The sequence below is a fragment of the Vipera berus genome (genome assembly GCF_964194415.1).
Source record: "Vipera berus genome assembly, chromosome: 1".
NCBI lineage: Eukaryota > Metazoa > Chordata > Lepidosauria > Squamata > Viperidae > Vipera > Vipera berus.
This window is the reverse complement of record NC_138202.1, coordinates 99,845,433-99,861,846: the sequence shown is the minus strand read 5'-3', so window position 1 is coordinate 99,861,846 and position 16,414 is coordinate 99,845,433. Positions and strand designations below refer to the sequence as shown.

General features: G+C 40.4%; 1 protein-coding gene across 1 annotated transcript in view; it reads left to right on the top strand.

Moving 5' to 3' along the window:
* CTR9 (CTR9 homolog, Paf1/RNA polymerase II complex component) overlaps window positions 1-15,969 on the top strand; it is a 30,647-nt gene extending 14,678 nt beyond the window's left edge. The window contains exons 17-25 of the mRNA XM_081346741.1: window positions 37-153; window positions 2,079-2,224; window positions 4,657-4,728; window positions 5,679-5,814; window positions 6,233-6,376; window positions 10,493-10,647; window positions 11,216-11,312; window positions 13,116-13,228; window positions 14,838-15,969. Coding sequence (XP_081202867.1) covers window positions 37-153; window positions 2,079-2,224; window positions 4,657-4,728; window positions 5,679-5,814; window positions 6,233-6,376; window positions 10,493-10,647; window positions 11,216-11,312; window positions 13,116-13,228; window positions 14,838-15,246 — 1,389 coding nt within the window. The 3' untranslated portion in view covers window positions 15,247-15,969. The remainder of the gene's footprint in view (window positions 1-36; window positions 154-2,078; window positions 2,225-4,656; window positions 4,729-5,678; window positions 5,815-6,232; window positions 6,377-10,492; window positions 10,648-11,215; window positions 11,313-13,115; window positions 13,229-14,837) is intronic.
* The last annotated feature ends 445 nt before the right edge of the window (window positions 15,970-16,414 follow it).

Here is a 16,414-nt window from a genome sequence, read left to right as displayed (position 1 = left end):
TAATTCTTTAAATGTTTGTTCTTTTCCCCACCATAGTATGAAAATTGTCTCAGAAAATTCTATAAACATCAGAACACAGAGGTACTGCTGTATTTGGCCCGCGCTCTCTTCAAATGTGGTAAATTGCAAGAATGCAAACAAACATTGCTAAAGGTAGGAAAATGTTTCTAATACTTACCCAAATGATTATCAATAATAACTGTTCTCATTGATGAAGGTTATATATCCTAGGGTCATATACAGTCACAGTTATTACAATAGCATAAAATACCATAAAGCAGCCATGTTGGTAAAAAGTAACGTAAGCGGAGTAAAACTTCTATAGTAAGAACAAAATAATTACCGTATTTTCCGGCGTATAAGACGACTTTTTAACGCATGAAAATCTTCTCAAAAGTCGGGGGTCGTCTTATACGCCCAGTCGCCTTATACGCCGGAAAATAGTAAATCCTCGGGAGCAGAGATGTTAGTGGAAATGGACAAATCCAGCGCTCGAGAATGGCGAAAGACGGCCTCCTCATAAATAAACCGACCAGCCCAACCGAGGCTGAGGCTCCAGCTTACCGGCGTCCTAGGGCAGCAGACCCCTTTTTTTTTGGAAGGGAGCAGGAGTCAAGCGCGTGCCGAGCCCCCGGCGCTCGGCGAGCACGAGAGCTCAAGGGAGCACGGGAAGCCAGGCGGAGGCTGACCTGACATGTTTGCGCGGAGCTGAGCTTCACCCGACCCTGGGAGTTCGACTTCAGGGCGTGGTGCCGTGGCCAGACCTACAGCAACACCCGCCCGGGAAGGCGCAGCTCGGGAATTGCGACAGGCAGACCGCAGCGGAAAGCTGGCGCTGGGGCTTCAGCAACCCGGGGTCGCCCCTCCACCCTGAAGTAGAAGGCAGCCTTTTGAAAAATAAATATTATAATATGTGCGGGGTTTTTCCCCTTTATTTCTTTTTCCCCTTTCTGTATACTCCAGCGATAATTTATGCAAGTGAAAGGAGGAAAAACCCCGAGTTTGCATTTTCTTGGAAAACTTTAGAAAAGCACAGCAAAATGCAGGGGAGGGTAAACGGGCTTCTCGATCTCAGTGCGACGCAGGGCTTCTTCTGGTTTCTAGTTACTTGGAAACTCGGGGCTTTCTTTGAGGGAATCTCAAACTTGTGGCGCAGGGCTGAGCCCGTTTCTTTCACCACCACCACCCCCCGCCCTCCGCCGCCCTGTTCATTAACTAACCTACGGAAAGAACCGCCTTCTTTCAGACCTGGTGCCTTCCCGAAGTGTTGGGCCACAATGGTCGTCGCTCCTGGCCGCAACAGCCAGCGCGTGTGGCTGAAGTAGAAGGGGCGCCAACGCGAGAGGAGACGAGGTTTAGGCGAGGAAGAGCAAAGCTGATCTCGAGGCCAAAAGCTCTTGATAAACCTTCACCTAATTGAGAAGCAGCCCTGACTTCCTACTTACCTGTATTTTCCGGCGTATAAGACTTTAACCCATGAAAATCATCTCAAAAGTTGGGGGTCGTCTTATACGCCCAGTCTTATACGCCGGAAAATACGGTAGTCCCGAATATCACCCTGATCCAATATAGAGCAGGGGTTCCAAAACAATGAGGTGTGCCTCCCTGAGGGAGGTGCAGAGACCAGGAAGGTGTGAAGAACCTTTTTAGTTGCTTTTTTAAAAATAAATCTACCTTTCTCAAACTTTCGTTGTATTGTTTTAACTGTTCATTTTGTATTTGGATATGTTTCAGGGAAGGCGTGTACATTAAGCTAGGGCTTAAAATTAAATTATTATTATTATTATTATAAAGGGAGGTGTGATGGCAAAAGGTTTAGGAACCCTTGCTATATAGAGAGTCATCACAAACCAAAAACACAAATTATAGGTACTGTGCAAGATAAAAAGGCATAAAATGCTGCCGATGAATAATAAGCATACGCCATAGGCTCTCGAGGGAGGTTTTCTCTTCTCTAACTTGTGGAAGGCCATTACTGAAGAGAGCCAGAACTGGCTTCGTAGGTAGGTTGTAACAACAGCTTCTGCTTTCTGGTCGGTTCACATTGGCTTAATTTTAAATTAAATTTGAATTCTCAGGCAAGACATGTAGCACCCAGCGATACAGTCCTTATGTTCAATGTTGCTCTTGTGCTGCAAAGGCTAGCTACCTCCGTCCTGAAAGATGAGAAAAGTAACCTGAAGGAAGTACTAAATGCTGTGAAAGAACTGGAGCTAGCTCACAGGTAAGGAGATACAATCTTTATTAAAGCGGGACGCCGCCGTGCCTCCGGGGTGTGAAAACGGGTTGCCACTGCAGCGCAGGGTGCGAAAACAACACCGCGCCTCTGGGCGTGGAAACAGGACGCTGCCACGCCTTAGGGCGCAAAAACGGGAGGCCACCGCAACGCAGGATGTGAAAACGGTGCTGCGCTGCAGAAAGAATGGGGCAGGGATAGTATCATGGGCGCTAGCCGCACCCCACTTGATTGCGCGCGTGCTCATGGCTCCGTGCACGTGCACATGTGAAATGCTTCCCGCTCCCTTTCCCTCTGGTCCGCCAACCGAGAAAGGTTGGTGACCTCTGATCGAGAGGCAAGGTTAAAGCTGTTAAGTTTATTACAGAAGAATAATATATTTTTTATTTTTTATTTTATTTTAATTCCATTTATATCCCGCCCTTCTCTGAAGACTCAGGGCAGCTTACAAGCTTAGCAGTAGCCTTCATTCTATGTATATGCCTGCTTATTAGGGCTTTCACACACCCCCAAGCGGCATTATTACAAAGTCAGCTTAATTGCCCCCAACAATCTGGGTCCTCATTTTACCTACCTCTGAAGGATGGAAGGCTGAGTCAACCTTGAGCCTGGTGGGATGCGAACCTGCACTAATTGCAGGCAGCTGGTATTACTTAAGGAGGCATTAGCCCACTGCTCCACCAAGGCTCCACCAATTTCATAAGCTTTGTCTCATAGCTTTTAGACTTTGTTTCTGGGAATAGATGTGTCAAATCCACCTAGAAAGCTAATGGGCTAAATAAAAAACCTACAGGAATGGAAAGGGAAGGTTGCTACCCTTGCTGCTTGAGTAGCGTTTCTTCTACAAGCAATCCTTGACTGGTGACCGTAATTGGAACTGGAATTTCTGTTGTTAGGCCAGCATGGTTGTAAATTGAATCGTCGCATGATTGGACCCAATTTTATTACCATTTTCACCATGGTCGTTAAGACAGTCACCATTGTTATTAAGTGGATCATGTGGGTATTAAGCGAATCCATCTTCCCAAATTAACTTTGCTTCTCAGAAGCAAAAGAAGTTTGCATCTTACGATTGCATAACCATAAGATACCGTAGTAAATGCGAGCCAGTTGCCAAGCATCCAAATTGTGATCATATGACTGGAAGACAGGTGTCAAACTTGCCGCATCACGTGATGTTTCGCAACGTATCATGACTTTTTTTTTTTTGCATTGCTGGTGCTGGGTTGGGCGCAGCCTCCGTATGATGCAACCGGCCCATGGGCCAGCAGTTTGACACCCCTGGGTTACAATATAAAAATAAGAATAGATTGTAAGTCACTTTTTCGAAGACTGTTGTAACTTCAAACTGTTGTTAAATGAAGAATTGTTAAACGAATTGTTAAACTGTTGTTAAACAAACAGTTGTAAGTTGAGGTCTAACTGTTGCTGTGATCCTCAAAAGCTAGTTGGTGGATAGAAATGAAGGTTCAGGACATATGAGTAAGTACACGTGAAATTTTTCAGCAGAGTCTAAAAATCCAGAGAATAAGAAGGTGAGAGCTTCAGAATTGGATGCTCTAGCCCAGGGGTAGGCAACCTTGGCTCTTTTATGACTCATGGACTTCAACTCCCAGAATTCCTGAGTCATAAAAGCCAAGGTTGCCTACCCCTGCTGTAGCCTGCAAGCATTACCGCCTGTTTTAATACACAAAATGGGGCCAGGGAAGAGGGGGAATATTCAAGCAGAAGCAGAATGTGTCCCATTCAAAAGGATATTTTTTGAACTGGACACCTGTTCTTAAAAATCAAATCTTTTTTACTTAATGTATTGAGGCAGGCTATTATTTTCTCAGTTTTATATAATACAATGCCTTATGTTTTGGAATGTTCACCTCTGCCAGATAACTTTCTTTTATCCCAGGAGTTTCTTTTGTATGAGATATCCCTAGAATAATCAGTTCAGCAAGTTCTGAGACAGATTGTCCTGTCTTGAGCCATCTGCAAGATGATTCAGTTGCACTTTCAAAAGATGCAATTCAAACTCATTGAAGAAATAGAAATTGTTTTGTTGGTATTTATGAGAGGCTATTGGCAATTAACATACTTTGAGAGTACTTTCTATTCTAGGAACTGAAAGAGCGGTTTAATGGGTTACACTTATGGTTTAATTCTTTTTAAAATTTTGTATTTTATGTTTTTTTAACTTTTTATTGTTGTGAGCCGCCCTGAGTCCTTAGGGAGAAGGGCGGCATATAAATTTAATCAATTCAATTCAATAAAGATGGGAGAGTGGGATGTGACATTAAAAAGCAATATCTTAATTTTGACATCTCTAGTTTATGACAAATATGTACCACTTTTAACAAAAACACACATAGGAAAAAAAGATTGTTTTGGAAGAATTTTAAGATATCCCTAATTTTCTATTTCTCATTCAGATACTTCAGTTACTTGAGTAAAGTGGGAGACAAGATGAGATTTGATTTGGCACTTGCTGCAACCGAAGCCAGGTAAAAAAATGTAATCAGTGCTTACAAGAATCAGTTCTTTATGAAATAAGCAAGTTATTTGAACTGCAGATTTCAGTTTACTTTAGTACATACATTTAAGGTTAATTGTGCACATCTGTAGCTTAAACCAAAAAGAAAAGGAGATTCAACTTACAATAAGAGATAATATTGACTAGCCATATGTGGCAGGTATTGATGCCTACTCTTGGGGAAGTAGTGTTTTCTGTGGATTATCACAGTGGTTTTATTATTATTATTACTAGTTCTAACAGTATTTTCCAGATATTGTCATATACCCCTTTTGAAATAATTGTACAGTGTATCCTAGATGTTCTGTAAGCTATATTTCTCTGAGGATTTTCTTTAATGAAGAAAAGTTGCCTTTGTCTTCTGGATTGAAAGACTTAAAAGACTTAGCTTTTTTTTACTGCCTAATTAAGTAGGTGTCAGACAAAAGGTAGTTTGAAACAAGTGTTGGCAGGCAGGTTGTCCATGAAAGCTAAAACTGATGCTCAGTTCTATTGGAATAAAATCATGTCAGAAATTCTAAATCTAAAATATAAAAGGTTCGTATGATGAAGCTAAATACCCAAAGCAATGAAAATCAGGTATTTGTTATGTATTGGGGCTCAAAGCAATGTAATCCAATTAGTTGGATGAATAATTGATCTTTTCTAGGGCAGAGCAATTTGAAGTGCCAGGCTACTGCTTTCAAAAGCGATTTGATTGTTAGAAATAAAAAATCCTCTAGGAAATTTAGCAGTAAATTCCCAGCTTGTGGGAATTGATCTGGTTTTCTTTACAACAGACATGTTTACTACAGTCTGGTTGCTAACTATTAGCATTTACGAGTCTGTTGTTCTTGAAAGGTTTTGATTTGGCCAGTGACATGTAATGTGTTTTCCATCGTTATTTCTGCTTTTGTCTGCAAATTTAACCCCAACTTGTAGGCAGTGTTCAGATCTGCTGAGCCAAGCTCAATATCACGTCGCTCGGGCTCGCAAGCAGGATGAAGAAGAACGGGAGCTGCGAGCAAAACAAGAGCAAGAAAAAGAACTGCTGCGTCAGAAGTTACTCAAAGAACAGGTACTTTATTCCTTATACCGCTAAAACAGAGCTGGGATCACTTTGTCTGCTGAGCTGTGGGCTATGATGCTACGACAAAGTGCATTGTAGATGCACGATGAACAAAGGTAAAATGTAAATGGGTAAAATAAATTTGAAAGGTGCAAATGATAAGAATGAAGAGAATGAAAGTTTAGATGCCTCATCCACTCTGTAACCTAGAAACATCTTGCTTATTTCCACTTGTATATTTACAGTATTGCTACGTGCATTGAGTTCTCCTCATATTATTGTTTCAGAGCATACCGTTTAAAGGCAGACACCTTGTCATTGTGGTCTTCGATACTTTTTTTTAAAAAAAAAACCAAAACCAAAATATTGGAATGGAGCTTCACATAAAACTACAATATAACTGGTTTCCTTGCTGACACTTTTGCAGGAAGAAAAACGTCTCAGGGAAATAGAAGAACAGAAGAAACTTTTGGAACAAAGAGCGCAATATGTGGAGAAGACCAAGAATATTCTCATGTTCACAGGAGAAGTTGAAGGCTCGAAAGAGAAAAAGCGTAGTGGAGCTGGCCGGGTAAATAAAGAGTTTTATAAATTATTGTTAAATGGCCATGTTTTGCTAAAACTCTCTTGTCTGTTTATAATATTGAGTGAAATGGTTCATTACAGGGCAACAGTTTTTCAATTACGGTACCTCAGCAGGACAAACTTAAAGAACGCACTCAATACAGGACCTATTGCCACTGTGTAATGGAAATTTCAAAGATCTGCACACCAGTTTTATTCACAAAGTTGTGGCTGTTTAAGTATCACCACAGTTAGCCAAGGTCACATGACTGTGATTTCCAACTAGTCTTTCCTGAAACCTGTAGGTTGTGTGTACAAAGGAAGATGGGAAGGGCATATTCCCATGTCTTTCCTGTGTCTGGTCTCTACACCCAGTTGGCTGGTGGCAAGGCCTGACTGCTGACTGGAAATTGGCTGCTTTGAACCAAAGGCAAAAGCTGAAATCTCTTAAGAGTGGTGAGTAGTGAGGGAAGGACAAGAGAGTAATTCAGATCCTGTCCTGTCCTGTTCATGTTGGAGGCACAGTTTAAGGCACTTCTGGCTTGAAAGGATTAGCCAGTGACATCACCATTGCCTGGGAGACACCCATGGGGGCTTTCATGTCCCCATCAAGGAGTTGGAGCAAGTGATGGGAGCTCACACACACCCCACGCAGCAGGTCTCAAACGTGGACTTGCTAACTTCCAAACCCAGCATCCTTATGTGAGCCACCATGCTCCAAGAGTAATTTGGATGCCTGCTGCCAAGTAGGGCTGACTATGAGGATGCTGATGGTCAATGGGTAAGCTCTTTTCCTCAAGGGAGGCTTTGGGAGATGCACCAGGAAAGGGAGTAGAGGTGCAGTTTTCCTTGTCCATAGTTCCCTTTTTTCCCTTTGCTCCCAGCAGTTCCACAGGTCAGCCAAGGAGAAGTAGGCTTCACCAGGGCTCTGCTGAGGGTTATGAGGGAAGAGGAAACAGTGCCAGCCTGTATTATATATTGAAAGAAAAATCAGCCGATGGATCATGAATAGAGTAGCTTAAAAAAGCTATAGATAGCAAATGCTGAATTTAATAAGACTGACACTGTATTCACATAAGAGACATTTAGACCAGTTTTGTACTGATTTTGATAAATACTTGTAGACATTTCTTTTAAGCCTTATTTTGTTAAGTATAAAAAGAGGCAGTTTTTTTTAAAAAACCAACAACAAAAAATAGTAACAATCTTGTCTATTTTGGCTCTTTGGTACTTCTACACCTCTGTTTAATGCCCTACAAAGTTGTTGTTTGTCATTGATTATTTCATTTTTATTTCCATTGCATCATTTGAAAGGTCTTCTTCAAGTATTCTGTCTGTCATTCAGCAAACTTTTTGTTCTCTATTAACTTTTATGGTTGGTTCATTGTCATGGTATTAGCAAATTCTGTTTCTACTTACTTAAAAACTAGATTTTCTCTTTCCCTGTAATATTGTTATTGTTTGCCTGTATAAATTTTTCAACTTCTTATTTTGTTTTACAATTTTTTCCCCCTCTTGGCCTTTTCTCTACTTTAGAATATTTTTATCCTGCAGTTATTTGTAGTATCCAACTGAGTCCTCCTTTAGTCCCTCTTACCCATTTTAATGATAATCTAATCAATTTTGTGAGAAATCTGTTATCAGTTGCAAACATACCCCCCTCATTTTCACCCTTAGGCCCTTGAACATTAGGAAACCCTGGCTGAGTTCAGTTTTATGGTTTATGTGGTGAGATAATTTAAACCCTTTCTATTTTATCTTGGCGTCAAGCAAAAAAGCAGTTCTATGAAGTAAAGTTGTCTAATATAGTCCATGTCTGAATCCACTCTTAACTTTTCATAATTATGTTAGATCTTTACCAAAGGGTGAAACTCTAATAAGATGGTTGATCCAATTAGAAAACCCAACAAACACAAAGTGTTACAGAGAGCTATGAGAAGATGGACTTGTGATATAGCTGATTGATGGTTGAAGTCTTCTGAACCTGGGGGCCTTTGCCCAGGTTCGCCTGGTGCGCCAGTTGCAGCCCTATCTAGACCGGGATGCCTTGCGTACAGTCACTCATGCGCTCGTGACTTCTCGTCTAGACTACTGTAATGCTCTCTACATGGGGCTGCCCTTGAGGTCCACCCGGAGACTTCAACTGGTGCAGAATGCAGCCGCGCGAGTTGTCTTAGGGGTTTCCCGATACTCCCATGTTACACCTTTGCTCCGCGAGCTGCATTGGCTACCGGTTGCTCTCCGGGTGAGGTTCAAGGTGTTAGTGATGACTTACAAAGCCCTACATGGCATGGGTCCGGATTACCTACAGCAACACCTGTGGCCGGCGTCAACTTCCCTCCGTCCAGTGCGCTCCCACAGAGAGGGCCTCCTCAGGGTGCCTCCGATCAAAGAATGCCGATTGGTGGCCCCCAGGGGGAGAGCGTTCTCTGTGGGCGCGCCAGACCTATGGAACCGCTTACCGGTTGAGCTCCGGATGGCCCCCGACCTTCGCTCCTTCCAGCGTGATCTCAAAACCTTCTTTTTTGAACAAGCTGGCCTGGTTTGATGGGATGGGGTTGGGTTTTTTATAATTAGTTTTAACTTTTAATATGTATTAATTACTACGGGCATAGTTGTTTAATCACTTTTTAATTTTTGTATCCTGTTTTTTATTATGTATTGCCCTGTTCACCGTTATTATTTTATTATTATTATTATTTTATTATATTATTATTATTATTATTATTATTATTATTATTATTATTATTATTATTATTATTATTATTATTATTATTATTATTATTATTATTATTATTATTATTATTTCTTACCCTAAAATGAAATATTTTTATACTCAGAATTTTCAGACTGCCAGCATCTCTTCTTCTGAGTCATCCAACATTTCTGGGTCTTGTCTGATCCTAAATCTTTAGCCTATCTCTCATGCTAATTATCTCCCTCATGTGTCCTTCTGACAATAATCAGACACATTATTATCAAATCTAGACTCCTCTTAAGGCCTTTCTCTTTGATTTATTAGTTTGGTCAACTACCGCTCCAAGCATCTACTGCAGACATGTCAAACTTGTGACGTCGCGCAACGTATTGGGACTGTTTTGCCATTGCCAGCCATGGTGTGGGTGCGGCTTCCATGTGATGGGTCCGGCCCGCGGGCTGGCAGTTCGACACCCCTGATCTACTGCATCCAAATAATACAATGTGTCTTTTCTGCTCCCTCAAAACGATACATCACGTTCCTTGGCTCCTTGAAAAACATGTTTAGAAAGCCTAACTCCGTAACTCTGTCTATGTGAATGTTTACCAGTTCTTTTCCATGCAGATCAATTCACACCATTTCCTTTGCTATTAAAATGATAATCAAAATGATCATTAACATCAGATCTCTGAGAGAATAGGAGAAAGTAGGCTGAAGTCTAGCAGTATTAATTTGCACTTTTATAATACTTGCTCAAAACATACTTCATTTTAATTTTGCATTAGTATAATTTAGTGTTGTGTGATCTTATTTGATCTCCCATAGTCTCTACATGTTCAGATGCTCACATATTTTCTGATAGCTCTCTATGAAATTATTAGCGTCTTCATCTAATTATCCTATGCTTTATTCCATTTGATTACCACATAATTTACCTGATTTCTTGTATTCTATGCCTTTTGGCCTTTTTTTGAAAATCTTAAAATTGGTCTTTACAACATTTCTAATAAAAGCAGCAACTTTTTTAAAGTCTAGATTCCACAGTTCTCTATATTTAATTTTAGCATGCTAGTATTTCATGTCTTTCATTATGTTTTTCCATCACTTTTAATTTTGGGGTGCTCTTACTTACAAAGGACTGGTGGATGTTAGTGTTAGTTAGCAAAAGTAGTGTTAGAAGATTAGAGACCAATTGGATTATTCTACTATTCTTTTTTTTTCCAGTTTGTGAATTGTGTTAATCTGTGTTTGCGTAATGTGTATCCTAAGAGTAACAATTCTGAAAGTAAGGATAAAAATTCCATAAATTAAGTGTGATATTTTCTAATTATGTATCCTTTTAAACTAGAGTGTTAAGTCACTTCCAAAATGGTTGGTTTTCATCTAAAAATAACAATGTATTGTGGCTTATGATTTTTGTGACAGCGTTCCAAAAAAACTGGAGAATTTGATGAGTTTGTCAATGATGACAGCGACGAAGACCTTCCAGTAGCCAGAAAGAAAAAGAGGAGGAAGGGCAGTGGCAGTGAACAAGATGGCGAAGAAGAGGACGGAGAGAAGAAAAAGAAGAAGCGACGAAGGTGAAATCCTTTGGAGGGAAATGAGAGGGTGTACATACTGAATTTGATAAACACATAGGGAAGTTTGATTCCTTTTTTCCATTACTGATCTAACCTGCCTTGCTGCCTGATTCTATACACTGCTTAAAACTCAGGAAAGAGCAGCTTTTGATAGCGGGGAACCAAAGAAGTCTTGATGTATACTCATAGAAATATTCAGAGCCCAACCGTGGCATCTGAACTGCAGTTACTGGCATTATTATAAACTAGTGTTTACAAGTATCTTTGTTTCTGCTATCGTAGATGTGTAAATACAAGCTTTTTAACTGCTGTTTTATGTTTTAAAAAATCATTTGAAATCATTTCAAGAATTAGCTCTGTAGTGAGCTTTTTTTTAAACATGAGACCAATGATGATTGGTCTCATTACGTTTCTCTATATTGTTAAGTAAGTTCTGGAACTATTAATGGAAGTGTTTATGTAAGAAAAAGCAAAGAATCTATAGGGTTGTTTTTCTTTTTAAAGATCTGACCAGGCCACACTGGTTTATAGAATTTTGTTGATTGTTTGGGTGTGTGTTTTTCTCAAGATCTCAAAGAGCAGATGGTGATACTGATGATGAGGAAAATGAGAATGGACCCAGACAGAAGAAGCGTCGCCCAGCCAAAACTGAGAAGAGAAGAATGGTGCGATTTATAACTATTTCATTAAGTGCTAATTTGGGTCTAATTGAAAATCTTTAGTTTAAGATTGCCTGGCTGAATCTCCTAGAACAGGGGTCCCCAACCCCCGGTCCATGGACTGGTACCCGGCCACGGTATGCCAGCAAGCGGTTCGCACAAACAAGCAAAGGCCCATCCGCGGGATGCAGGCAGCACACAAAACTACACTCCCTCCGGTCCGTGGAAAAACCTCTCTCCATGGAACCGGTCCCTGGTGCCCAAAAGGTTGGGGACCTCTGTCCTAGAAAGCACTGGAAGTACTCATCCTTGCTTACACATAGCATTGTGTTACTTATTTCTATTTGAACTAAACTGAAGACTCTGAAGCATCTTAGCATGGACCTTAGCTAGAGAGTCCCCACCTTTTCTGGGCTAATGAACATACATGTATCGTTGAGAACATGTTATAAACGGGCTGATTCACAAAATGGCTTCAGTGGGAGATGCAGTCCAGCTCTAAAACCCTGATTTACTAAAATGAGGTCTGCAGCCCCCTTGAGCCTCTTTTGTTTCTTTGCTTACCTTTATCTGCTAGGTAGACACAGTTGTCTCAGAGCACTTGCATCCCCAATCATTTGTAGTTTCTAACCAAGGTTCAGGAAATTCTTCTTCCATGTCTAGATCAAATTTAAACTGACAAAATGAAGCCATCTTCTTGGCTTTGTCGTTGGCCAAAAATAAGTCATTATCAGTACATGCTTCTGGTAGTAGCCAGCGTACCAGCAGATGGGCCAGGCTCTGTGTCACACATAGCACGTTGTTATTCACTAAGAGCCTCCACTTGAGCTTTTACATTAAGAGACTCCAATTCTCAACCTTTTCAGGGTCCTTCAAGTGGTATAAGGGAGGGCAGATCCTTCAGCCATATCTTCCTTTAATGTTATTCCTTGCTCAATGGTCTCCTTCCTCCGTCTTTTAATTAATTTAAATTAATTTAGAAATGAAGATATGGAAATTTGGAGTTTATTTCTTCCAGAATTGACAGCTTTTGGTTCTTGTTCTGTTTTTTTAAAAAAATTTAAAACATTTTTAATACAAAAAGTCGAGGTGGTAGCGAGATATTTGTGTGTATTCTGGCACTTCCAGGCTCACAGCATATAACATCCTCCTCCATTATGACAGAGTTTTTTGAAAGTTTGAATAGTGTTTCTGCATAGTTTTTTTTTTTTAGTTCAGTTCTTTAGCAATTGGAAATTACTTGTATATCCTAGGGCAGACATGTCAAACACAAGGCCCGGGGGCCGGATCCGGCCCGCGAAGTGGTTTCATGCGGCCCGCGAAGCCATCCTGGAAACAGTGAGGGAACGGCCCCCACTGCCTTGGCCCTGGCCCAGAGACCCTCCTTCTGCCAGATACACTCAGATCTGTCCCACTCCTGCCCTAGGCCCCCATAGGCACCCTTGATGCAAACGATGTAGAGCTGGCCACTCCCACCCAGCAGGCCATACACACTCTAGCCACGCCCACCCAGTAGGCCATGCCCACCCAGGCCATACCCACCTGGCCCCCTGAGGGCAACCGCAATGCTGATGTGGCCCTCAATGAAATTGAGTTTGACACCCCTGTCCTAGGCCTATGGGATCGGTGTTAATTTAATAAGACAGGGATAGAAAGAGAAATGCGTAGCCGCCTTATAGCTAAATTGTATTACTTTTCCACCATAAGCCTGTAATAGGAATATCTAATAGTTGTTTTTTTAAAAAAAAAATAAAAGCTCAAAGTCAATTTTCTTTACAAGTTCTATCACTTTTTTCCCCCTAATTCTAGTCGAAGCCAGAACGCTTGCCTCTTTCAATGAAGGGAAAAATCAAATCTAAAGCCATCATTTCATCAAGTGATGACTCATCTGATGAAGATAAACTCAAAATTGCTGATGATGGGTTTGTATTCCCCCCCCCCCTTTCTGGAGTAATAGTGATGGATTTATTCTGATAAAAATGGGAGTTACAGGTATTTTCTTCTCCATTTCAAAACTGTGAAAAATAACAGAGTGAATACGCCCTAGTCCATGCTAAGTAACTTTTAACTGAAGGGTAATAGAACTAAATTATGAAACATTAAGAAACCTTTTAAAAATCCAGGTAAACCAAGTGACTCTTTATTATGTTTTCTCCTGATACAGTCTTTTATATTTCTTAAGAGAAACACAACATCTTTTAGTGTTTTCTCTGGCTTCATGGATACAGGTGGTCCTGCATTAACAACTGCCCTGTTTAGTGACCATTCAAACTTACGCTGAAAACTAGGCACATAACCAGTCCTCAGCTTCCTCCATAGTCATGTGATCACAATTCAGGCATTCGTCAACTGGCAGTCATTTACAATGGTTGTAGTGTCCCATAGTCGTGTGATTTATTTATTTATTTATATAAATAACTCAAGCAAACAAATCCAACATACCTTCCTCCTCCTATTTTCCTCACCCTATGAGGTGGGTTGGACTGAGTGAGTGTGATTGGCCCAAAGTCACCCAGCATGGTTAAGGCAGGAATTGAACTCACGATCTCCTACTTTCTAGCCTGGTGCCTTAACCACTAGACCAATCTGCAACCTTCCAGCAACTTTGCTTCCAACAGTCTTAAGTTAATGAGGAAAGTGGGAGGAAGCTGCAAGTCATGGCGGTGTGCTGTTGCACTTACTGACTGCAGGAAATTTGTTTAATGGCTGCAGCAGAATGGATGTCATAAGTTGGGTGTGGTCACACGATATTTCACTTAATGTTCATGTCACTTAATGGGGTTGACAATCCCAATTGTGGTCGTTTAAGTGAGGATGACCTGTAATAGGTTGGTTACATTTAACTCTTCTTTGTTGTGAATGCCCAATTTAGACCTAAAGAAATATTAGGCTAAGGAAAGAAATTTAAGATCACTCTATGAGATACAGCTTCTGTTTGGCCTTCATTCTCAATGTAATTAATCCTGATTCTGTGCAAGAGATAATTCTGTATCTATGTGGAAAACTCACTAAAAGCACTAATGATTTGCCAAACATTTTGATTCAAGTCATGTGAAGTAAGAAATACCATGCTTCAAATAGGAAGCAGCTGACTTGCACTCCAAAGATAGACATTTAGAACATTTGGGAAGTGTTATGAGGTTAAACTCTGTCTCAGGATCAAAAACGGTCTTTCCTATTTGAGATGGTTTTATTCAAATTATTTCAGTAACATCTGAAGTGCTATTATGCATAATTATACTTCCTGAAAATGTATAAATGTGGTTAATCAGTATTTTCTTTCTTGGCTACAAAATTATATGAAAAGGTGTAAGCTGACATCTCAAAAACTATAGAGGTAACAGCTTAAGGACAGCCTCAGCACACCGTATATAAACAAGAACAAATTCTCACAAATGATGTTTCATTTAACTTTCTTGGCATAAGATATGCTGGACAAAATGAACATAATAACTCAAGAACTTGTTGTATTTCTTATACAGCTTCATGTTCTGCTTCAGATATTCTATTTTCTCTTCTTTGCTTGAACAGCAATGCCAGGAACAGCAACAGTGACTCAGATGATGCCGAGCAGCGGCGTAGCAAAAATGTTGTGTCTGACAGTGATTTGGACAACAGTAACAAGTCTGGCAGCGAGGGAGGCAGTCCCAGGCGATCCAGCGCCCGCCCTTCAGATGAAGACTCAGACAGCGATGGGTCAGTGAGAAAGAGAAGACAGTCTGATTCGGAGCAGTCGGATAATGAGTCTGTGCCATCAGGAAGAAGTCGGTCTGTTGGTTCTGAGAACGAATCTCGCCCAGCTTCCCGCAGTGCTGATTCTGACAGAGATTCAGAGAGAGTCTCCGACAATGAGGGCTCAGCTAATGAGTCCGAGCCAGAGGCTTCCAACAACGAGGCTTCTGAACGAGGCTCATATCATGGATCTGATGATAGTGATTAAATGTCAGCTGCAGCCCGTTTTTATAAACTCCATGTTCCTCTGAGCCTAATGAGAAGGATAGACCAACCCTCATTTATATCTCAAAATTGATTTTAAAACATGCATAGCTCTGCTTTAGGAACAAAGTCATGAAACTTTTCCTACGACGTTTTTCTACTGAAATACCCATTTATTAGAGCCTAGTGTTCCTTCAGCGTACATGAGCTACTCAAGTACCCTATTTGGCAATAAGTAAGCTGCATATTTAACTTTCTGTAGGGCGCCCGGGGTCACCCTCTCAGGGAGATGGGTGGCATATAAATTTAATAAATAAAATAGGGTGTTTAAAAGTTTATTTTGTTGAACTGTACATATGATCTGAAGATGAACCAAATAGTGAAAATGGTAACGTCATATCCAGTTACGTTTGCTTGAAGCCCTCTGATTTGGGTGGAAGACTGTAGCTCGTCCTGCCTTGCCTAGTCTTGCTAGATGTTCCAGTACTTTCCGAAGTGATGTGAAGAATGGGTCTACAAGCTGTCATTCTGGCTAGCAAGCTCTTTTTGTTATGTATATACCGGTACCTCTTGTAGTAAAATTTTAAATTTTAAAACAGTTTTTTTTATTTGAAAATTGCTACAGGTACATAAATAAATTATAGCTTTGTAATGTGGCCAAATTGCAATGTTGAACAAGAGCCCTTCTGGAATAAAATGATCTGCTTGTGGCATGTAGTAGTCGTTATCTATTCAGAGTGGTCCATTTTATTATGACTTGTCAATTCTGTTTTCTGAAATAAATCCTTTTGCATTCAGTATTAGCATGTTGGTAGAGGATTGTATTCTGGTAATCCTGAAAAGTTGAATTTGGGCATCTGCGAGATTTAATTTCAAATTATAAATTACCTAAATTACCTTTTAAAATATTCCTCAAATGTCTATTTCCAATCCATACCTTTATGTCAGAGGTGGAAAGACTGTATATGGGCAGATATTACTCAACTACAACTCCCATCATTTCCTATTGGGAATTATTGAATTGAATTGAAATTTATTTGGCCAAGTATAGAAATTCAATTAAATAAATTAAAAAAATAAAGAGTGATTCGACACACAAGGAATTAGTCTGGTACAAAAGCACTCAGTGTACATGCAAAGCAACAGAATAATAATCATAGTAATACCAATAA